Source organism: Triticum dicoccoides, chromosome 2A, assembly GCF_002162155.2.
Source record: "Triticum dicoccoides isolate Atlit2015 ecotype Zavitan chromosome 2A, WEW_v2.0, whole genome shotgun sequence".
In the NCBI taxonomy this organism is placed as follows: domain Eukaryota; kingdom Viridiplantae; phylum Streptophyta; class Magnoliopsida; order Poales; family Poaceae; genus Triticum; species Triticum dicoccoides.
In genome coordinates, this window is record NC_041382.1 from 628,231,945 (window position 1) to 628,255,756 (window position 23,812).

Sequence of the window (23,812 nt, forward strand, 5' to 3'; positions counted from 1 at the left end):
AATTTGACAGTGTCAAGCTTCGCCCACCAGACCTTGCAATAGGAGAAGGCCAGACGTGTGCCCTCGATGCGACCGCTTGACGACGTCCAGCCGAGGACAGACATCCACTAGTGTCTTCACGAGGCCGAAGTAACTGCCGGGTATAGCTTCGGCTGGCCACAACCAAATTATTAAATCCTTTATGGCCAGTTCGGCCACCCTATGCAGCTCAACCAGCTGTTTTAGCTGATCGCTAAAGGACACATGATGTTCTGGCGCAAGATATTGCGACCAGAACAGCTTCTCCGCGGAGCTCTCTTCTTCGGCTCGGAAGAACTCTGCGGCGTCAGCCACACTTTGTGGCAGATCAGTAAAAGCCCCTGCAGAACTCTGAATCCGGGTTAGTAAACGATATTTCATCTTCCCATTATTGCTTTGCATATTGAATGCCTTACCCGCCGCGATCTTCCTGGCCTCCTGAACCTCCTGGAGGGCACCCTGGGCCTCATTCCGGGCTGCCTCCGCACTCTGACGAGTCTTGGCGAGTTCGGTCTCTTGAACCGACACATCGCGCTCCAAGGCCTCACACTTCTTCACCACGTCCTCGAGCTCCTGTTAGACCTCATTGACCTGGGCCTTGAGCTTCTTCCGAGCGGCCTGCTCCTTGACAGCCTTCCCTTCGGCTTCAACCAGGGCCTGTTTCAGGGCCTCGACCTCGGTCGTCGCCTCTGTACACATCATGGCATTTCGGTCATTGCATATCATTTTCCTTTTTTCGAATACATAACAGGTTATTGCTTACCTTGTTTTTCCTGGAGCTGCCTCTTCACCTGGCCCAGCTACTCCTCGGCCTCCGCCTGTTTTTGCTTCAGTCCGGAGACTTCGGCAGTATGCGAGGCTGCAACCAACAGCGACGCCCGTGTTTACATTTCAAAAAAAAATTAGTTAGTTTCCTGCAATAGGAGGTTGATCCTCTGTCTGGCTATTTCTTTCCGAACACCGGACAGTGTCTCGGGGGCTACTGTCTATATTGGGATTTTCTCTTTTTTGCGTCGCTTACCTCAAAACCTGTCAGCAGGTTGCTGTGGGCTTCGGTTAGTCCACTCTTGGCAGACTGAACCTTTTCAATTACCATGCCTATAAGGACATGGTGCTCATCCATGATGGAAGCGCTCGCGCTTCCAGCAGATTATCCGGTGCCCCTGGTTGGACAGGGGTCACCGACGGAATAGGCATCCCCCTTCTTTTGAAGGAGGTTGAGTGCTAGATTCCGGAGCCGCATCAGTCTCCGGAATCGAGTCCGGCTGAGGGCCGAACTGAATACGGCCCTCCCCACCAGTCTCCTTGGGGATTGACTCCCCCTGGTGTCCGGTGATGGGGGTTTCGCCTTCTGGCGCCTCCTGAGCCTCTCCCCCGCCTGGAATAGTCCTTCGGGACAACACCTCCGCATCGTCCTTGGCCTTGGGGGAGTGAGCGGCCGGTGGTGACTCACTGGCCATCGCCTTGGAATCAAGCGAACCTCCTGACGAGGATCGCGGGGAGCTGTTATGGGTCGTACTACAATAACATACCCAATCATGTCAATGCAATAAGGAGGAGAAACTTTATGGGTGGATATAAGTCTTAGCACTTACGATGTGGCCCGCAGCTTAGTGTGGGGGCATTGCTCCATACTGCTTTCAATGTCACATGCGGAGCTGCCCACGAGTGGGCCTTTCCCCTTCTTGGGCGCCTCCGCCTCCAGAATGGTGGAGGCCGCCCTCTTTTTCTTCCCCTCATCAGGGGGAGGGTTGTTTTCCTCCTCATCGTCATCATCTTCGGCAATGGAGGATTGAGTCTTGTCTTTAGACATTGCGTCTGAAGCACCCTTGCGGCGGGGGCCACTCTGAACCCCCTTGGCCTTCCCTATGGCCTTCTTCTCCGGCGCCTTGTAGGGCGCCGGCACCAGCATCTTCGCTAAACGCGGGATGACTGGTTCTTCAGCCAGCGGAGCCGGACATTGGATCCGCTTCGCCCTCTCCATCCAGTCCTGAAGAAACAATGACGATAACCTAGTCACCATCCTTGAAACAGGCAAGTAAGGGATGCGGTAAGAATAACATACCTCGTTGGCAAGGTGGTTAATGTCATGGCCGCGGTCCGAATCTATGGCCGGCGGTGTTTCATTGCCTTTAAAAAGCAACCTCCAAGCATCTTCGTGAGTGGTTTTGAAGAGCCTCTTCAGGGTATGGTGCTTCTTTGGATTGAACTCCCATAGAGGGCGGCTTCGGCTTTGGCATGGGAGAATCCGGCGAACTAGCATCACCTGGATTATATCGACGAGTTTGATATCTTTATCCACCATGCTTTGAATGCACGTTTGTAGCGCTGTCAGCTCATCTGGCGAACACCAGTTTGGGCCCTTCTCGACCCAGGAGGTGAGTCGCATGGGAACGCCAGAGTTGAATTCGGCAGTTGCGGCCCAGGTGGTGCCCCTGGGTTCTGTGATATAGAACCAATGTTTCTGCCATTCTTTTACAGTCTCCACAAAAGTGCCTTTTGGCCAGGAGACATTGGCTAGCTTGCTCACCATGGCGCCTCCGCACTACGCGTGCTGGCCATCCACCTCCTTCGGCTTCACATTGAAGACCTTGAGCCATAGCCCGAAGTGGGGTTAGATGCGGAGGAAGGCCTCACACACGACGATGAACGCCGAGATGTTGAGGAGGGAGTTCGGAGATAGATCATGGAAGTCTATCCCGTAGTAGAACATTAACCCGCGAAGGAAATGAGGGATGAATACTACCCTCTTGTTGGGCTTCGGCGTGCGAACAATTTGTCCTTGGGTCGAAAGGCGGTGCGTGATTCCCTTCGCCAGGTACCCGGCCGCCCGAAGCTCGGCGATGTCCTCCTCTTGAACGGAGGAGGCCATCCACTTGACTTGACCTCTGGATATGGACATGGTTGAGTGCTTGCTCGAGACGTAGAAGATGAGAACTTGGGTGCTGGAGCTCAAGAATGGGAGGGCAGAGGAAGAGAGAAGGCGTGGGTGAAGAAAATGGATTCTTATCTCCTTATAAAGGCAGTAAATATGGGACGCCTCCCCACTCGCCTTAAAATTCGCCTACTCCCAAGGGTTGTGTAAACAGCATGGTTGGGTTACCCACGCCCGTATTGATGATAATCCCGTAATAAGGGGACACGATCTCTGCTTTGACAAGACATGCCAATGGTAACCGCATCTCGAAACGTGGAGTGGCAGACGAAAAACGGTTCAAAATTATGACTGGACAGATGTGATGTCATATTATGAAAAGTTGTCAGCAGATTGGACTCGTGTAAAATTATATTCTCTCCGTGGTTATGTGTGTGGTGTGTGTTATAGGTCCGGACACGTCGATACGTCCGAAGACTATTTTGGGGTTCAGAAGGAGGAACCCGCCTTGCAATGCCGAAGACAGGCCTACGCACAGGATACCTTGTCATTGAAGCGAGGTTCAGGGGCTACTAAGGGAGTCCTGGCCTGTTAGCCATGGGCCAGACTGATGGGCTGTGAAGATACGAAGACCGAAGACTGCAACCATGTCCGGATGGGACTCTCCTTGCGTGGAAGGCAAGCTTGGCGACTAAATATGTAGATTCCTTTCTTTGTAACCAACCTTGTGTAACCCTAGATCCTCCCAGTGTCTATATAAACCGGAGGACTTAGTCCGCAGAGGGAGATAGACATTATCATAGCCATACAAGCTAGACCTCTAGGGTTTAGCCATTACGATCTCGTGGTATATCAACTCTTGTAATACTCATATTCATCAAGATTAATCAAGCATGATGTAGGGTATTACCTCCATAGAGAGGGCCCGAACCTGGGTAAAACATTGTGTCCCTGTCTCCTGTTACCATCGACCTTAGACGCATAGTTCGGGACCCCCTACCCGAGATCCACCGGTTTTGACACCGACACGAAGGAATCCAGATTTCACAAGAGAACCAAACACATCAAGAGATGCTTCAATTTCATCCGCGATCAAGTCAAGGAGGGAGACATAGAGATCTGCAAGATACATACAGATATGAATGTTGCAGACCCGTTGACTAAGCCTCTTTCACGAGCAAAGCATGATCAGCACCAAGACTCCATGGGTGTTAGAATCATTACTATGTAATCTAGATTATTGACTTTAGTGCAAGTGGGAGACTGGAGGAAATATGCCCTAGAGGCAATAATAAAGTTGTTATTTATATTTCCTTATATCATGATAAATGTTTATTATTCATGCTAGAATTGTATTAACCGGAAACTTAGTACATGTGTGAATACATACACAAACAGAGTGTCCCTAGTATGCCTCTACTAGACTAGCTCGTTAATCAAAGATGGTTAAGTTTCCTGACCATAGACATGTGTTGTCATTTGATGAACATGATCACATCATTAGAGAATGATGTGATGGACAAGACCCATCCATTAGCTTAGCATTATGATCGTTTAGTTTTATTGCTATTGCTTTCTTCATGACTTATACATGTTCCTCTCACTATGAGATTATGCAACTCCCAATTACTGGAGGAACACCTTGTGTGCTATCAAATGTCACAACATAACTGGGTGATTGTAAAGATGCTCTAAAGGTGTCTCCGTAGGTGTTTGTTGGGTTGGCATAGATCGAGATTAGGATTTGTCACTCCGAGTATCAGAGAGGTATCTCTGGGCCCTCTCGGTAATGCACATCATTATAAGCCTTGCAAGTAATGTGACTAATGAGTTCGTTGCGGGATGATGCATTACGGAACGAGTAAAGAGACTTGCCGGTAACGAGATTGAACTAGGTATGATGATACCGACGATCGAATCTCGGGCAAGTAACATACCGATGACAAAGGAAATGACGTATGTTGTTATGCGGTTTGACCGATAAAGATTTTCGTAGAATATGTAGGAACCAATATGAGCATCTAGGTTCCGCTATTGGTTATTGACTGGAGATGTGTCTCGATCATGTCTACATAGTTCTCAAACCCGTAGGGTCCGCACGCTTAACGTTCGATGACGATTTGTATTATGAGTTATGTGTTTTGGTGACCGAAGTTTGTTTGGAGTCCTGAATGAGATCACAGACATGACGAGGAGTCTCAAAATGGCCGAGAGGTAAAGATTGATATATTGGAAGGTTGTATACGGACACCGGAGTGGTTCCGAAGAGATTCAAGGATTTATCGGAGTACCGGAAGGCTATCAGAACCCACCGGGAAAGTTAATGGGTCTTATGGGCCATAATGGAGAGGAGGAGGCAGGCATAGGAGGTGGCGCCCCCCCCCCAAGCCCAATCCAAATTGGACAAGGGGTGGGGCCGCGGACCCCCTTTCCTTCTCCCTCTCCCCCTCTTTCCCCTTTCCCCTCTCCGTTGGAAGGAAGGGGGAGCCGACTAGGACTATCAGTCCTAGTGGGACTCCCCCCACTTGGTGCGCCCCTAGGGGTCGGCCGGCCTCCCCTCCCCTCCTTTATATACGTGGGCAGGGGGCACCCCAAAGGCACAACAGTTGTTCCCTTAGCCGTGTGCGGTGCCCCGCTCCATAGTTTACTCCTTTGGCCATAGCGTCGTAGTGCTTAGGTGAAGCCCTGAGCGGATCACATCACCATCACCGTCACCACGCCGTCGTGCTGACGGAACTCTCCCTCGACCCTCTACTGGATCAAGAGTTCAAGGGACATCATCGAGCTGATCGTGTGCTAAACATGAAGGTGTCGTACATTCGGTACTTGGATCGGTTGGATCGTGAAGACGTTCGACTACATCAACTGCGGTAACCTAACATTTCCGCTTTCGGTCTACGAGCGTACGTGGACACACTCTCCCCCTCTTGTTGCTATACATCTCCTAGATAGATCTTGCGTGATCGTAGGATTTTTTTTGAAATTGCATGCTACGTTCCCCAACACTATGGACACGAGCGCGAGTCACCGTCGCCGCTGCCACTCCTCAGCTACTTCCCCACTAACGCTAGATGCTGCCCCCGCCCCCTCCGGGCCTCCGCCAAGCACTGGCGGAGCTTAGTGCAAGCAAAATGGGTCGTGGCCCGCCCAGCTTTGCTACAAACCAATGGGCCTTCAGGCAGAAATGAGCCATGGAGGAAAAAAAGTTGGACTTTCTTCAAGATAGCCACTTCCGGGGACGCGAAGGTTTGGTGGCCTTCGAATCGTCGCATCACTGCCACTTGCGAGGACGTTGGCACAGCAATCGCGGATCCGCAATGCGCCGAGGCCATCGTTCCTCCTAACGGTAGAGGGCACATGTCTAGGGACGTAGAAATAACTGCCACTCTTCCTTCGCGTGACTGGGGAATGCACCTCTGAGTTTCGTCCTTGTGCCAGGGACGCAGTCCCACCGCCGTTCCACCTAAAGGAAGGGGGCACATACGTCGCCGGCACCATGCCTCCACGTGGATGAGGATACACGCGTCCCTTCCATTCCTCCTCGCGCCAGGTACACAGTCCTAGCCGCTCTTCCCAGTGGAATTTCCCGTCAGATTTTGATCATGTTCGCGATTAAGAGTTTTAGACTTCAAACCTTGTTCCTTGCACTGGTATATTAGAACCACTATTTCTATATTGCAGCCCTGTGGACATTACTTTGCAATGTAACCTGGAGGTATGCTTTATGATGATCTGACTATTTTTCATACAGTTGGGGTGTGTCAGATGGTACTATATATGTTATGTGCGCTAATTAATTTTTCCTCTTTTCTCTGCTTGGTATAGTGGAATTTGATTAGATAAGAACTTTTAATTTCTTTGGTAAATTGGGTTTAGCAATTCCATACATATGCGGAAGTATGCAGGGTTGGTGTCTTTTTCAATGTCAATACTGAACAAATGTAAACAATGATGACATGAAATGTGTGGCAGAATTTATTATCTATTTACGATTTGTATTAGCAAACTATGATGACATGAAATATGTGGTATGATTTATTATCTTTTGTATACTTTGGTTTTTAAGATGAGCATATTCTTCTGAAAACCTATTCCGTATAATGTATTGCTAGAGAGGATAGAGCATTTTAACCTGACTCATTCCTGTTTTAGTTGGGATATCCTTTGCTTATGATTTTTAAGTCCTTTTACATCTTTATTTAAACAAACATTATTTTCCGTCCGATACATATATACATGCTCAATCATTAAGAATGGTGATATCTATTTGTGTGCAGAAAAGTTATGGTTTATTGCTTTATCATGATCCTATACCGATGCTTTAGTCTCTATCCAATATTAAGGGGTAATGAGACTTTTTCCACTCGATCAACATGTAAATCCTGACCACCTTCATGTGATACATCCAGTGAAGCCGATTTCTGTATATTCAGAACATGGTAAGTAGCTTAGCAATGTCGTCCAAAACTGAGATTTTTAACAAATGAAGTCAATGTATGAAGTATTATCTTCTGTCCTTGTATGATATACTCTTCGTACAAAGATTATACTTGGATTTCATTCTACGGTATGTACATGTGTGCTACCTAGATGTCAAAATACCATCAGTGCGTATGGCGCTGTGTCTGCTAGGTCTGACATCTACTGGTGGAGTGCTTTGTGCATTCCTTAGCATTGCTTCAGTTGTGACATATTGTGGTGCATACTTAAAAAGTTCATTCACTGGGTAACTTTGTGCTTGCTTCTGCTGATTTCTACTTTGTTCATCAACTGAATGTAATGGGCGATCCTGAATAATGTTGCACAAAATAATCTTTGCAATCCTACATTGATTTGTGGCTTGTAGGAGTCATGCATGTCCAATTACATTTTCATTCATCCATTCTAGCCGACCTTGATCACCCACCGTGCTCCTAAACACTAGGAGCTTCACTTCACCCTTAATCTCATACACCAACGCTTTCTAGCCTTGATCATCTACTGTGTCGTTCAGGTCAAGTGTTCCCAACTATAAGTTCAAGTGTTCTCAAGTGTCAACTATAAAGATCAATGCCATAATGTATTTAGTAGTTGCAGAAACCAAGGCAAAGACGAAAAATTTCTGCTTGGTAGGAGAACTATGCAGTTATGTACTACCAGGCATCTGTTTCTAGCTTTTGTTTTCCAAGTTAATATTCCAATGTCATCAGTTATAAGGCCCGTCCTTTTACGTACTCTATAAATTACATGAAAAACATTGCTAGAAATTTTCAATTGGGATGTGTAATGCTTATTATTTGCACTATACTCACAATCCGAAGTTAAATCTTTATAGCTGACTAGCACTGCAATTTTTTTATTGTGGCCTCATTCTTAAATAGTTAGAATTGGTAGGTTGGAGAAATTCAAATTCACCATCTCTTGAGAATCAATGTCTATACTGTGGGGGTCACTGAATGCTATGTAGCTTTGTACAATTTTGCTGCTTATGTTGCTAATAATTGATCCTTGGTAGCTATGCTATTTTGCTTCCATCTTGGTCATGCCAAAAAAAGTTTGGAGACAACATCATGTACAAGTCAATGTATTGAAAAATATATTTCTTCCGCACCACTACCTCGAAGGAATTGTTTATTCTACTTGAAACATAGAGGTGAGTATTTGATCCTCCATTAATCATATATCTCCTTACTTAAACTGAATGCAGTTTTTGTTGGCTCAAGGGAACGTCTGCACCAATCCACCACACTCGAATCAGTGGATCGCATACAATGCGGTGACCAAAACTGAGGCAATGATCTGTCAGGTTTGCCTCATATTTGTTATTGGAAATGACTTAATTGGTCTCGGACACTTTTTGTGGCCTAGAAATATTGCAATTGTTCTCTGATCAGCCACCTCCTTATCGCCCCAGCACGCTGATTTCTCTTCCCCATAAGTTTATCTACCCACATCATTCTTCCCCTGATATATTAACCTATTGTCTTATTGATTGGGTTCTTTATTTTGAGCATATGTGGCATGTTCTACAGGGCATTCAGTTTACATTTTTCTTTGTGTGGATTCAGTATTTAATTGTAGTTTATGTGGTTATTGTTCTTGTTGTGTAGAACTAATATTCTTGTGCTCGGATTTAGTTCATGTATTACAAGGATTTATCCACTGCTGCTCCTAGAGGGTTCATCTGAATGATGAGGTGGATGTTAATAACTTCCTATGGTGATCTGATTTTTCTGCTCTGTTGCAGTATATGCATGCAAGGCACTGTTTGGATTGGCTTGCATTTATGGGCTTGAAAGAAACATATGGCATGTATATCATGTACTACCGGAAGTTTTTGCAGTTGTGTTGAATGTAGAACCCTTGAAAATTTCTTTGGTACTTCTTATTTTCTCCGAAGCTAAGACGTTGAATCTACTTAAGTACAGAATACATATATTTCCACAAATTATATTATGATCCATGTGGTAAGTGTCCCTCTATCTACCAACCTATCTACTTGTCATGAACCTGAGTTTATTGGTTTTCCTTTTGTGTACACATTGTGTATGAAATTGTTCTTTTAGAGAAAGGAAAGATGAGTATGCTAAAGAAGAGGACAAACTTACAAAATGTGACATTAATTTGCTTATATTATAGCTTTTGTTCAGTTGATTGAGTGTCTCGGTGCATGTGGGCATGACAATAGTTGAAGAAGATTCATGTGTTGAGCATTAGGTACGCCGCAATCACGTTGATGCTCCTCCCCAGGATCATGTCGACATTATTGTTATCCTTCAGAGGAAACTTGGCCTACTAATCTACAATGACTTTTATTGGTAATAAACTAACATCCTACTATTCTACTCCCTCCATTCCTAAATATAGGGTGTATAGTTTTTGGCACGAAAATTAAAGAACATACGTGGAGGGAAAATTTCACAACTTTTGGGCGAGATTTCACCTGACTAATTGACATGAGAAAACAGAGGACCTTGCCTAATATAAAGAAATGTAATCAAATCTCTAAAAAAATTATCCTAATGAGTGGTGCAATGCAATACACCTTATATTTCAGATTTTTTCTCAAAAATCTATACACCCTATATCAAGGAACGGAGGGAGTACAATCAATTTTTAGCTCACTATTGTCTTACTATATACTGGAGCTTAATTCACATTTCTATATTTTATGGGCCTTAAGATTAATTTATCCTTAATTCCTCATTCCATTGCACAATCCCCAAAGCATGTTAAAATATTACTCCCTTCATACCATAATTCTTGTCATGGTTTTAGATCAGTTAAAGATTGATTGTGGATTCACGGGATTCATGGTATCATTTTAAGACAAATTTATGGCTATGTCATGCTATATGTAGGTAGGCGCATCTGATTCTTTTTTTGTAAAAAGTATAGGTGCAGGGCTAGAAGAAAACCTTGAGATGGTCCAACTTTTCATGAATGTGCTATTGTTAGATGGTGATTTAAGTGCTATTGTTAGATGGTGATTTATATGGTATCTCTTCCAGGAAAGGTGCTCTTTTTACCACAACCACACCTGTATCAAGGCGATGCACTTGATGTGTCATTATCTATCAACGGGAACTCTACCAAGACGAAGGCATTGCCTTTAGGAGGAATATGTCCAATGCTTGCATGTGTAAAATTGAATGGCATTGTGATCATTTAGGTTGGTGAGTTGTTTCGTGGCCCCACAGTTATAATTGATGATTCATGTAGTATTCAAAGCCTTCATCTACATGTTAAGATTGAAGCTTATTTGTGAATCTGGTGTTATTCTCGTACATGTATGACATGAGTTTGTTCTTGAATCACATAATATGTGATCCTTTTTCCTTATATTATTGGGAAAGATTGTGGTTCATCATGTGAGAGCTATGACACGCGCAAAAAATGTAAGAACTATAAATAATCATAGTATGAGTTTATATGTTTTTTTATGGGAACCAAGTTTATTCATACATAAGCCACATAAAGTGGAATACATCAAGGATCATGGGATTGGCCAAGCCACAAGTGGCGCCCCTGACCTAACGAACGAGCAAACTTGGCTAAACTATGAGCTTCGCTATTCGAGTCTCGACTTTCAAAAACAAAATTACAAATAAACATGGTAGCTCTATGAAGTATCTCTGAAACAATAGTGCAATATCACCCACGATTAGAATTATGGATATCCATCACCACCTGCTTAGCATCAGATGCCAAGATAAAATTTTGAACAAGCAGATCTTCAGCCAACACTATTCCCTCCCTACATGCAATAGCTTCCAAAGTCGTCGGGTCTTGTAGTCCCCGTACAACTAGTGTCGAGCTACCCATATAGTTACCATGGTCATCTCAACAAACTACGGCTGCGACACCTTCCTTGCTGAAAGCCCAGCGTCAACATGGATTTTTGCGTATCCTGTGAGTGGCGCCTTTTGTCGTCTGTTGCCCCTGGACACCGCTGCAGCGCTTGTACTCGTCCGCGACCTCGATTTTTTTAAAATATCTAGATCTCTAATATATCTGTCAATAAACATATGTGTTGCACGTGCATACTTACTAGTTTCTCCATAAGCTGCTAGAAGCCACAAAAGAACTTTTTTTTGGAGACAAAGCCACAAAAGAACTGGCCCTAACACTAATACCCGTCGCTCTATTCGGGCCTGCCCTTGTCATGGGCCTCCTTAAGCCCACAAAAGGCCCACTACCCCGTCAGTCCGACAAAAATGAGTCGTCCTCTGGAATGGAAACCCTAATCGAATCCTCCAGTCCAGATCAAAACAGGGGAGCGAGCATGGCGTCGTCCACTGCTGTGAGCAAGCGCGGCGACGCGGGCGGCGTCCTGGCTGCGATCTCGCGGTCCTCGGTGGCGGCGCACGGCCGCGAGGCCGCGGCGGTGGCGGGGAAGCTGCTGCGGAGCACGGGGAAGGCGGCGTGGATCGCCGGGACGACCTTCCTGGTGCTGGTCGTGCCGCTCATCATCGAGATGGACCGCGAGCAGCAGATGGTCGACCTCGACCTCCAGCAGCAGGCTCTTCTCGGCTCGCCGCCGCCCCTCGCCAAATAAATCCCTCCTCTTTCGTCCGTCCGTCTTTGTTGCCTGCTGGTGCTGTCACATTTCGTTTTGCTAGTATCATAGGTGGTCTAGAATTTTATCACTAGTCTGTTTTTGGGGAGAAAGATCATGCCTTGCTGTGACTGCTCCTGCTCGGTACAATTATCGCAATATCTTGAACTCAGACTCAGTCCTGTGATACACAAGAGTGTTTGTTTGTGATTCCTATTTAGATGCATACTCGGAATACATACATGATTGTCACAATGCCCTGTCTCATACTTGTTGCTCTGATATTGCTACTTCCACCGCCAGAATTAGCAGGTTAGGGAACTAGAAATCAATCATTGTTGCTCCTTGTACTGATCCTTGTAATAACCAAAACAAGGCGTTGCTCTTATCCCATGATGATGGCTCATCGGTTGTTAGGGGTTTGATTCTACGGAGGTACTGATCACTAAGGAGACACATTCTAGTCTATATTGGCTGAGTCGGCTGATGGGTCCCAAGGCCATCTTGATTCCAAGGAATCCCATAAGATTTTTGGAGAACTTGAATCTTTGTGAAAATTATCTTAAGATTCATTTTCACTCTATTTTGGAGGAAATCCTCTCAAACCTTTTGGTGGAATTCATTTGTTTCTCCTATGATATCAAACACTCTTTCATCCAAATTCCTAGTCTTCTAATCCTTAGGTTTTTCTTCTCATACAATCCATGAAATGGATCGGGTTACACTATCAAAAAGATAATGGAACAGAACACAAAAACAGCGTCTTGGCGCAAAGCAGGTAAACAAGCCCTAACTCTCCTGCCGCATGCTCCGCTAAAAGGGGAGAGGGGGGAGCTAAGGCGAAGCAAAACAAGTCATCAGCCCAGAAAAATTACTCAGTCTTGCTCCATTTCTTGGCGCGTAGTTTCTGCATCATCTTCATTGTTTGAACCATCATCTCCCATGATCATCAAGGCGCCATTTCCTCGCTCCCTCCTGCCATCCTCATACTGTACCAGTGCCGTTCTCTGGAGTGCCGTCGCACCTTGTTCCAACATCTCAGTCCGCCCAATAATTCATAAAAGACACAGCACAGTAAATAAATTCAGCGGGATATCTTACAAGCTTAAACTCAAAACAAGCTCTGTTTCTGAGCTTCAAAATAGCCCAACATAGGGCCGCCAGGCCAACAACTTGGAGTTAGGAATTTGGGAATCGACGAGAAGTATTGGGAAAAGCATCCAGGTCTATCCCCAGCACCAATAGTTTTGCTCACTATACTCCACACATACTATGTCGCAGCAACAGTGGAAAGGTGATGAATATTTTCATTATCATGTCAGAATCAACATAAAGGATCCCCCGCCCATTTACGTTTGATCATATTATCTTTGGTTGCAATGGCACTATGCCATATAAGTCATAACCAAAATTTTATTTTCAAAGGCAGTTTGGCTTTCCAGAGATGCCTAAATGATCTGCTAGAATTTTTCCCTTTTTGTTCCATAACCAGATGGAAACATCCAGCCAGCCTCGCACTCTCAGCTCCCTAAAAAAGCTCTCAGCTCCACTAGCTGTCTATTTTGTTTATTGTTCAGCCATCTCCAAAATGTCATTGCTCATCCAGTATTAGCCATGTCTCTGACATTTTTTTCTTCTCATTACATAGTTGCAACAAGCCAGGGAAAATACCTAGCAAAGGTTTATCACTGCACGATTTGTCACCCCAAAAGCCAGCCCGTTGTCCATTACCCACTTTCATCTTTCTCCCTGTAAGATACAGATTGAATTTAACCAAGTCAGCCCAGCATGGTGAGTCATTCACAGATCCATGTATCTGATAGATCCCTTGATCAATCTTTTTTTCTTCTTACTATCTGCTGCCACATCCCTTCTCTTGCCCCCAGTTCCACCACCATTTGCGTACCAAAATAACATTAAGGAGGCATTTGGTTACTTTCATCGTTTTTTAGCACTTCGCGTATTTGTTCCACTTAAGCCTGGTTGAGCTAATGCAGGCAAAAAACAATCATCTACACTTACTTTGGTTGCCTGCATACAGGCTGCCTGCATTAGGGGAGCACTTTTTGACTCCCGTTTGGTTGCGTGCATTGGCTTGGTAGATGCAAGTGCCCGGTGTTTGGTTGCATATAGGCAATGTGATTAAGAGTTAACACCTACACATGACACACTGAGTTATAGTAGAGTTTTTGGCAGTGTGCTCGTGATGACGGTGTCAGCGTAGGGCGAGGACGAGGTGATTGAGAGGAACAATGCCGGCAGGCAGACAGGGCACAACATGGCGTCCATCTGACAAGGTTGACAACTACACATAACACTAGGGACGCCGCAAGCAACTAGTTCGCCATGCCGCCATTGGACTTGGCACCGGGACCACCGCCGGACTCGGCATCGCGCCATTTTTTTGTTCTCTAGTTTTTTCTTATTTTTCATTTGGTTGTTTTCTCCATTTTTTTCTTATTTTTTGTTTTTGTATTCACTCTGCATTTTCGTATATGTGAAGCACATTTTTTTAATAAAGTGATAAACATTTTTTGTATACACGTTCAACATTATCCGAACGCTTATTCGATATTTTTTCAAATACTTTTAAATATTTTAATACTTATTCAACATGTTGCAAATACTTGTTCAATATTTTCCAAATACCCATTCAACATTTTCCAAATACCTGTTCAATATTTTATAATGCTTATTCAACATGTTGCAAATACTTGTTCAACATTTTTAATACCCATTCAACATTTTCCAAATACCTGTTCAATATTTTATAATGCTTATTCAATATTTTTCAAATACTTTTTCAACATTTTTAATACTTATTCAACATTTTCAAATACTTGTTTAACATTTTTCATATAGTTGTCCAACATTTTTTAATACTTGTTGAACATTTTTTGAAATACTTATTCAATATTTTTTAGTAGTTAGTCAACATATTTCAAATACTTGTTCAACATTTTTCAAACACATATATGTGCTGAATTAGTACAAAGAAAAGTACAAAAATAAAGCAAAAAAAGAAGCGGCGAATAGGTTTTCCGTCACGATTTGGGAAGCGGCGGCATATCCGGGTGTTTCGGGCCGATCGGCTGTTGGATACGCCTAGGCGTCAGCCCCGGGCGCCTGGCCCCATTGCCGCGCAAGGTACGGGCAAAAGTCTCGCGCTTTCCTTTATGTGGTCCAACGGAGCATGACCCCCGCCTCGAACCCATGCTCGCCAGCTCCGTGCAAACCCATCCCGCTTCACGTACGAAACGAAGCAAGAGAAAGCACCAAGTACATACAGTGTTCTGTGTTGCGCATGACCGAACGATCAGTCTTTCTGCCTTGTACTCCGTGTAAAAGTAAAGTACAGTATTCCATTGGCATACTCTCAAAAAGAAAAGGTTCCGCTCCACGCTGAGGCAATCACAAACGAAAGACAGTCCTTGTAAAAAAAGTCATTAGCAGCATAGAAACACGACACGGCGACATAATAAAACGCTCCATCCATCCAACCATCCAGATCGCAGTCTTACACGACGACACAAGCAGAACACTACTACAGCTACAGGCTACGCACATTGCACAAACACACGAGTGCGAGTCACACTTCACCGTTTCAAATATCCCGTAGGCAACACATGCCAACCGCGAACGGGGGCACTGCTTGAGATCTCCCTCCCAAGTCACAGAAGCGGTGACCTACCACGAACACGTACCATTCTGGATTTCTGTTTGATACATACCATGGGATTCAGACGCACGACTCGTTGGCCTGCTGGAACCGCTCGGCCTGGGCGGCGGCGGCGTCCTCGGAGACGAGCGCCTCCAGCAGCAGCGCCTTCACCTCCCAGGAGTCGAAGGGGAAGCCCGTACGCGTGTAGGCGTTGATGAGCGCCGCGCTGCCGTGCTTCACCAGCTTCACGAAGGGGCTGCCCACGTCGTCGGTCCTCATGGTGGCCTCCAGCAGGGTGAGCCGCGGCCCGTACTTGTCCATGGACCTGGACCCGAACACCTTGGACACCGCCGCCTCCTGGGGCACGATGTTGGGCCATTGCTCAGCCCCGCTGCTCCAGAACCTGCATGCACAGTTCCACATGAAACTAGTCGTAAAAGGAGCAAGGTAACGGTTTATTGCAGTGTTATTACTCAGAAACTACTCTTTAAAAGGAGCAGGTTAACACTGAGCTCGAAATTCTCTTCAGAAGAAGGCATTCCACATGTTATGCGATGATTTTAAGACATCATATTTCTTTCCCTACCAGAAAAAGGGGTCTAATAAGTTGGCCCGTAAGCTACGATAGTATGCACACTTATAGCGGAGGGAGAATGCCCCACAGGGCACAAAGGCCACATTGACCCACAAGAGCACGACTTGAACTAACCAGAGCGTAGGGAGGACGAAACAGAATTGCATGAACGCAATGAATGAAACGGACGTGACTCGTCTACAACTCTTGATGTTCACAAGACTGGAACCAGGGTAGTTAAGACAGTGTGTTGATTCAGTAGTCAGTACTACTACGTGCATTTCAGCAGAAGTAAGCTCAATATTCAGAAAAACTGCCATTTGTTCGGATAAACTTGCCATGTGGAATGTGGAGTAACACCATGGGTTACTGCAGAAATCTATACCACTACAGAATAGTCGCTTGCTGGCAAGTTTTTCTCGCTACCCAGGCTATACGGTTACAACTAGTGACTCAAAATGTACCCTGGATTTTAGTGAGAAGTTCCTGTAAAACTTGTCAGGAACATCACATGGACCGCAAGTTGAACACTTTAGCCGTGCACGTACGACAAGGGATTTCATAAAAGCAGATTAGGTTGTGTGGCCACATCATCCTTTTTTTTTTGCGGGTGAAGTGTGGGCACATCATCCTTGCAACCTAGTGCAGATTCCGCTGGACCTTTTAGGATGAAACCAACATTTTTAGATCTACCCAGCCGCTAAAAGTGGCCGCTTTTGAGGCAGTCTGTAAACCTCGAAATCACATTATTGGAACTCCTCTCCCAGCAGTCATACAGATGCTACTGTTCGTCACATTATTGGACTCTAGAGGCCTAACTTTAGCACAGTAGTGAGTGACTACTGACTACCCAACATTGCTACCACAAGAATCAAGAAAAGGAAATATAACTTAGTTCTGCAAGGGGAAGCCAAATCCAAGAACCGGACCGGGGAGGGGAGCGCGTGCTTACTGGGGTGTGCATCGCCCGACTGCTCTGGTGTAGAGGTACCCCGGCCACGCGCTCCTGACGCCGCCGCGGGCGCCGCCGGCGACCCTGCCGCCCGCTTCCTCCCCCTCCGCGCCGCCAGCTCTACGATACATCCCATTGGCTGCCCCGAGCGACGAGCAGAGGAGGATGAGGACGCAGGCCAGGGAACGGAGGAGCGCCATGGAACCCATCTCTCTCACTCTGCTCTGCTCTCACTCTCCAGTCCCACTCTCTACCACTCCCTCTGTTTGTCTGCTTGCTGCAGGCTTTGGAATAAATGGAGCCCAATTTTGAAAGCACGACGCTCCGATGCAAGGCGCTGCCAGACTCCTCGGGAGGGGCGTGCGAGGGGACCGACACGAGACCGCTGTATTTACGTGTCATGCCCTACGTGTGAAGTTTTCGTGAGTTACCTTCTACTCTGACGGATTTCACGCCGGAGTCCTTTGGCCAGCCTGCCACGGGTCCGCGCTCAAGGCCAAAACATTCGTGAGAGAATACGAGTACATTAAAGTGCCATTTTGATAAAAATACCAGTTCTGCTTTATCGATGGGTGTACACGCTCCTGCCTCAAAAGGGTCGCCGGTCTGCCGGAGTGTAGTTTATCATTTCTTGCAGCCATAGTTTAAAATCGCAAGGAGAACAATCAAGAAAGAAAAGCAGAAGGGAAACTATAACTGGCCAAATGGGCCCTTTTTTGGGGGCCGGCACGGCCCGTCTTGGGCCAGGCACGGCACGGGCTAAACGGGCGGGGCCCGGCACGCGGCACGCCCTGGGCTGTGTTTGGGCCTGAAGGCTGGGCACGCAAGCCGGCACGGCACGGCTTCGATTACGTTTTTTTATACATCTATATATGGCCTAACATGTAAAAATAGTCTAAAAAACGCTCAGTGCATGAAAATAATAGGCTTAAAATATGCGGCCCACCATGCTAAACGGGCCAACAGGCCGGCCCGTTTATTAACCAGGCCGTGCTTGGGCCTGGGGCGCAGCGTGCAGGCTGGCACGATACGGCTCGTCTAGTAATCGTGCCCTGGCGGGCCATGCCAGGCCAGGCATGATTACGATGGGCCGGGCCGTGCCGTACCGGGCCGGCCCGTTTGGCCAGGTACGAGGGAAACCCTCTTATTTTATTGCATATTAATGATCATTGTTCCAAGTCCAATAGCTATTTCAGAGGGACACTCTCTAGCTAGCTTGTGAGCATCTGCATTTCCTTTTTCGGCTTTGCGAGCCAGCGGTTAACCCTTATGGACAGTTAATCCTCATGGGATCCTAGGAACAACTCTAGCAAAGTAGCCATATTCCACCCACAAAAAGCTTATACAGTCGGCCTGCAAAAGTATTTATGGTACCGTGGGTGCTCCAACAAAATAGATACTATAAACCCATACTTCAATATTTTTGTGGTATAGATTTATAGTATCCGTTTCTCGCCGGAGCCCTCATGGTATGACAATTTTTTTGCGACAAGTATTAACATGATGATCTGTAAATTAAATTGATGCATGAAATTCATAGAAAATAAGCATGCCACACAAAATCATACACTCTCGTCAAGCTCGTCGTCATTCCTCTCCTCCATCTCCGGATTTGGCTCGGCTTGCGGATGCATTCCCGATTCATGATCATCAAGTGGCGCACTCAAATCCACCGCGTTCTCCTCCAACAACTCGGTATATGTTCGATCAATAGGGTAGCTACAAATCGGACGGCCAAAACACTAAGAATCCGTTGCAAATTTCAATTCAAGTGGACAAGAGCAAAAAGAATTTTTACCTCCCGGCATTTCATCAAGCACGTTGAAGGCACTAGTGGAATCGATGGGATCGACCAACACATTGACCGACGAAGGGTGTAGAGGAGGGGCCCGGCCTCACGCAGCCATCGCATTCTTCTGGGGGCCATTCGCCTGTGTCTTTGTAAGGCCGCCTGAGTGGATGAAGAAGGCGGCCGCGGGAGGGACAGGGGGACGGGGCGGCGGTGATGGTACCGCGACGACCATGGCTCCATGCACGACGTGGCTGCCCCCTGCTTCTGTTTCCCGCCAACGGACGAAGGAAGAGGCGCAATAGCGAGCACCAAGACCGCGACGGCGATGTGGACGAGAAGGCATTGATTGGGTCGCGGGCGGTTGGGAAACACCGGCCGAGGCATGCCATAGCTCCATGGCAGGGATCGAAGATAGCAGCAAGGCGAGACAGCGCGGGACAGACGGAATTGCGACGGCGACGACGCCGACAGGTGGCGCAGAAGATGGAAAGTTTCCCTCCCACTATTAGGAAAAACCTTATACACAAAATCTTAGCATCAGTGCGGTCTAAAAACAGACGCTACTGCTAATTAGCAGTAGCGAGCTTTAGAAAACCGCGCTACTAATAGCACGGTAGCAGTAGCGGTCTAGGTGAAACAAGCGCTACTACTATAATTGCCCCAGGCTAGATATAGTAGTAGCGCCCTTCCGAGGACGCGCTACTGCTAAAGTACTTAGTAGCAACGTTTTTCTTCAAAACATGCTACTGCTAAGTATTGTACCTAATTAAGTTTAGTCTCATACTGCTAATCGAACAAGGTGTTTACCACCTTAAATATGTTACTTCTCAAACTATCTTGAGCACTTGGTCTTCATTGAACTATATGTGTAGGATTTGTGGCTACAATATGAATCTTCACCTGTGCCTATACAGCTACTGTGAGGATTCATGTTGACTATTTAGATTCTACACAAAAAGATCAATGATGACCAATGTATATTTTTGAAGTTTTTACATGCTTAGACTTAGCAGTAGCGATTTTTTAGGGTAAAGCGTTACTGATATTATAAAATAGAAAGGAATAGCTGTAGCGCGTTTCGCTTGACACGACATAGCTAACTTAGCTATAGCGCGTTCCAGCAAAACGCGCTGCTGCTAGTTTGACTTAACCCCCGGCCATGCGGGCTCAAAATTTCGCTAAGTCCTTCCCCTCCACTTCCCCCTCTCCCCCAACTGCTCCATCGCCGCCGTCGCCCTGCCGCTCTCGACCTCACCGCCGCCGCCCTCAACCTCACCACCGCCGCCGCCCGCCGCACACCCTTGACGCCGCCCCGACCCGAGGTCGACCCCGCCCCCGACCCCGACATCGACTCCGCCCCCGACCCCGACCCCGTCCTCGACGCCGCCTGCCCCTCCCTGGCCGCAGTCACTGTAAGGCTCTGCCTCTCCTCTCCCCTACCCTCCTCTCTCTTTGCTAGGGCAATTCATATATGTGTTGATGCTCATATGAACCCTAGGTGTTCATATGAATCGCAGATTTGTTTAGGGCAGTAGGCATTTTTTAGCATTTAGGAAAAATGATTAGCAATTTTTTTAGGAAATTAGCTAGGGAAAATTATTATGAAAATGCCTAAACAGTAATTTCATTCAAAAAACAAAAAAACAGAATCGTTTTTCTTTCAAAAACTTGGTTAAACTAATTGTTGCTATGTAAACAAAAAACAAGATTGTTGTTATATGATATATGTCATTGATGTTCATTTGCATATTCCATTATTGAAGTGGTTCGATTGTGCCCAAGTGGCTTTGTTGTTTCCAGGGAATGAAGTCGAGTGGCCTATGTTTTGCCGGAATGTTGATTTATTTCCTTTCCGGCAAATTTCAGGTTCTCGATTTGTCCACTTTTTTAGTAAAAGTCATGCCGAAATTTTCCGTGAATTTCGGCATGACTTGTGCTACAAACTAGGACATATCGAGTGCCCGGGATTTGCCGCACCGGGAAGGAGTCGACATTCCTGCAAAACATAAGGCCTTTTTTATGTCATTATTCATTTTATCACGTATAAAATTAATTGACTAGATTTAATCACAAGAACTAGTTGAATTAATAGAACTAGTTGAACATGTCACATTTGTTGTTATCTTTTAGTCAAAGCAATTTTTCCCGCATCTACGTCGACGATGCCTATCCCGCATCCTCGTCGTCGAGTCGGCGGAGGACACTTGCGTCACCAGATGGGCCATGTCCGGATCTGGGCTCCGCCGTGGTGGTACTGGGAGGCGCTACCTACCGGGGGGCGCAGGTTGGTGAGGAGCCAGCCTGTCATTGACCTGAACCTTCTTTGGTGGCGGTCGCGTGGGCCAGTGACAGTCCAGAGGCTCGAGGATCCCACGGAGGTGGTGCGTCACCGTGTCAGTGAGGAGGACGCGCACATCTGTCGCTACTTGTTTGCGTTGGAGCACATGTTCTCCAATACATGGCAGGTTCTCCAGGGATCTCACTGGAGCTATGGTCCTGTGATAGTTCCTTCTCTTTGGGTGTCCACCGCCCGCGCCGATACCCGTTGTGCGCTAGGATTTTAGTTGTATTAGTAATGTTATATGTATGATACTATTCGGGGTGTATTAATGATAATATTCGACGATGTACGGACGCATGAGATGATTTACTTTTTTTATTGAATGCATGAAAATTTGAATACTTATTTATTTTACGATTTGGTTTTGCTTATTGAATGCTCATGTCAATATGAGTCCTATAAGATATTTTGAGTATCCTGGTAGTTGTCTTCGATCGATTTTCAATTAATGTTTCAACTATGAACATAGGAAATGTCTGACAACGAAAAGGATTTCGGTATTTGCAAATACTACGAAGACGAGCGCGGCCTGTGCGACGGAATCTTCCTAGATGATGATAGGCGTTTCAGCATCAAGCTGGACGTGAACTTCGAAGTGGATACAGTAAGTCACAATGACAAGTCTTTTTTTCGTAATTAAGCATGACATCTGCTTCATTTGCTTCAACTTATAATTTAAACTTTTTACTATTCTACTAGCGTATCCCCTGCCATGCAAGAGTTTTAGTTTTGGATAAGATATGTTTTAGTCGTACTATGGAGGTAAAGAAAGTTTACTTGAAGACCGAGCATGGTTGTATTTTCCACGCAAAATTATACAACGCAAACGACTACACCTATTTTGGATGCAAAACTTGGCGAGCACTATGCAAGACTTATGCATTTGAGTCTGATATGGTTATCACATTTGATATTCGTCCGGAAGATGATATTGAAGGTAATATTGACATCTGGGTCGATGTACAGACGCCTCCAGTTATACCATTATGTGAGTTTCTCAACCATATTTATGTCTTTGATATTGTTTATTCAAAAATAGTTGACAACTAATTTCTATTATCAGCTTATTTCCGTTCAAGCAAACATGTCCAGCGCTTGGTAGACATGACCTACTATTGTCCCGGGGCTGAACTAAACTGCGAGGAGCTAAGTCATTATATTTAATGGCTTGAGGATCTTGATACTGTCAAGACAAATTTTCATCATGCACTTAGAAACATTAGTACTGAAAACGTGCGACCAATAGTGTTTGTAATGAACTACAGTCACATCTATTTAGGAAAGATGGTAAGATTTTTACTATTTGTCCTCAGTGCATCTTTTGCATACATTATTTTTTAAGCTAAACTTCATTGCTAAGTATGTTCTTCAACAGAGACTCCCGATGAATGTCGTGCCTCATGGAATCGAGACTAAAGGTACCATGAACATTGTTATCTTACGGCCAAGATATCCTACAATACACTTTAGTGCATTCAGGATTTCTAATAGCGAGCAATGCTTAATAGTGAAAGACTGGACCAAATTTGTGATGGAGGAGTGCAGAGAAGTACTAGCGGGCAGCAATCAGAAGCGCAACCCACGATTAGGAGACAGGTTCATCTGCATGCTCCAACTTGATGAAGGAGGAGAGCTACACATGTTTTATGTTATTTTATCTGAGAGAGAGAGCAGCAGGAGTGATTAGCTAGCTAGAAACGAGTTTGAAGATGATGATGTGCTACACTATGACTATGATGATTAAATAGCTAGTGTTGATGGTAATGACTATGACGATTATTATTAGCTAGTGTTGGTGGTGATTAGATAGCTACCACATCTAGTGTTGGTGGTGATTAGCTAGCTAGAATGAGTTTGATCGGATGATGATGTGCTACACTATGACTATTGTGATTAAATAAATACTTTTGGTGGTAATGACTATGGTGATGATTAAATAGCTTGTGCTGGTGGATTAGATTCAAGTGGAGGCAACATGTGGTGCACATCGAAAGTACTACTAGTCCAAACTAGATCAAGTTTGGATTAGTAGTATACTTTTGACATGCACCACATATTGCCTCCATTTGAACCTAATCCACCTTCATTTGACACACTGCTATGGACATAATGATATAAACCTCATAATTGGTATTATACCAAAATTTGTATAATGGCGTATAAATACACTAAAAATAAAAAAATGAAAAAAAGAATACTAGTAGCGATGGATAGTAAACACTCTGCAACTAGCTAGATTAGTAGCAGCGCAGGGGAGAACAAGTGCTGCCGCTATGTGTCTTAGCAGTAGCATGTGTCGCACGCGCTACTGCTAAGTAATAGCTGTAGCGCCTTATTAGTAGCACGGCAGCCCGCGCTAGGTACTAGTGGGCATTAAACCCGCGCTACTAGTGGGCATTAAACCTGCGCTACTACTAGGGTTTTCCCTAGTAGTGTCCCTCCAAGTCACGGGGAGGATAGGGCGAGCGACCGTAACGACCAAACCTCGAAGGATTTGAGTTTTTGTGCTTACCATGCTAGTCCCTGGATCGAACTCGCTAGCACACACAGTATAGATGAATA

At 45.5% G+C, this 23,812-nt stretch overlaps 2 protein-coding genes across 2 annotated transcripts; one reads left to right on the forward strand and one right to left on the reverse strand.

Moving 5' to 3' along the window:
* Nucleotides 1-11,630: 11,630 nt before the first annotated feature.
* On the forward strand, nt 11,631-12,185 carry LOC119359728 (mitochondrial import receptor subunit TOM9-2-like). Its single transcript, XM_037625829.1, has one exon. It carries the CDS (start codon nt 11,658-11,660, stop codon nt 11,928-11,930), a length of 273 nt encoding a protein of 90 aa, XP_037481726.1. The 5' UTR covers nt 11,631-11,657; the 3' UTR covers nt 11,931-12,185.
* A 3,161-nt stretch (nt 12,186-15,346) lies between these two features.
* LOC119355860 lies at nt 15,347-17,467 on the reverse strand. The gene is made up of 2 exons (XM_037622746.1): nt 17,118-17,467; nt 15,347-15,994 (listed from the first exon to the last, which is right to left on the reverse strand). The coding sequence occupies exons 1-2, from the start codon at nt 17,324-17,326 to the stop codon at nt 15,670-15,672; spliced, it is 534 nt and encodes a 177-aa protein (XP_037478643.1). The 5' UTR covers nt 17,327-17,467; the 3' UTR covers nt 15,347-15,669.
* Between the last annotated feature and the right edge of the window lie 6,345 nt (nt 17,468-23,812).

Excerpts from the sequence above, each read along its gene's own strand:
- LOC119359728 (XM_037625829.1), top strand. The coding sequence starts at position 11,658 with ATGGCGTCGTCCACTGCTGTGAGCAAGCGCGGCGACGCGGGCGGCGTC.
- LOC119355860 (XM_037622746.1), bottom strand. The coding sequence starts at position 17,326 with ATGGGTTCCATGGCGCTCCTCCGTTCCCTGGCCTGCGTCCTCATCCTC. Across the intron at positions 15,995-17,117 it reads GTCGGGCGATGCACACCCCA|GTTCTGGAGCAGCGGGGCTG; the intron begins GTAAGCACGCGC and ends CTGTGCATGCAG.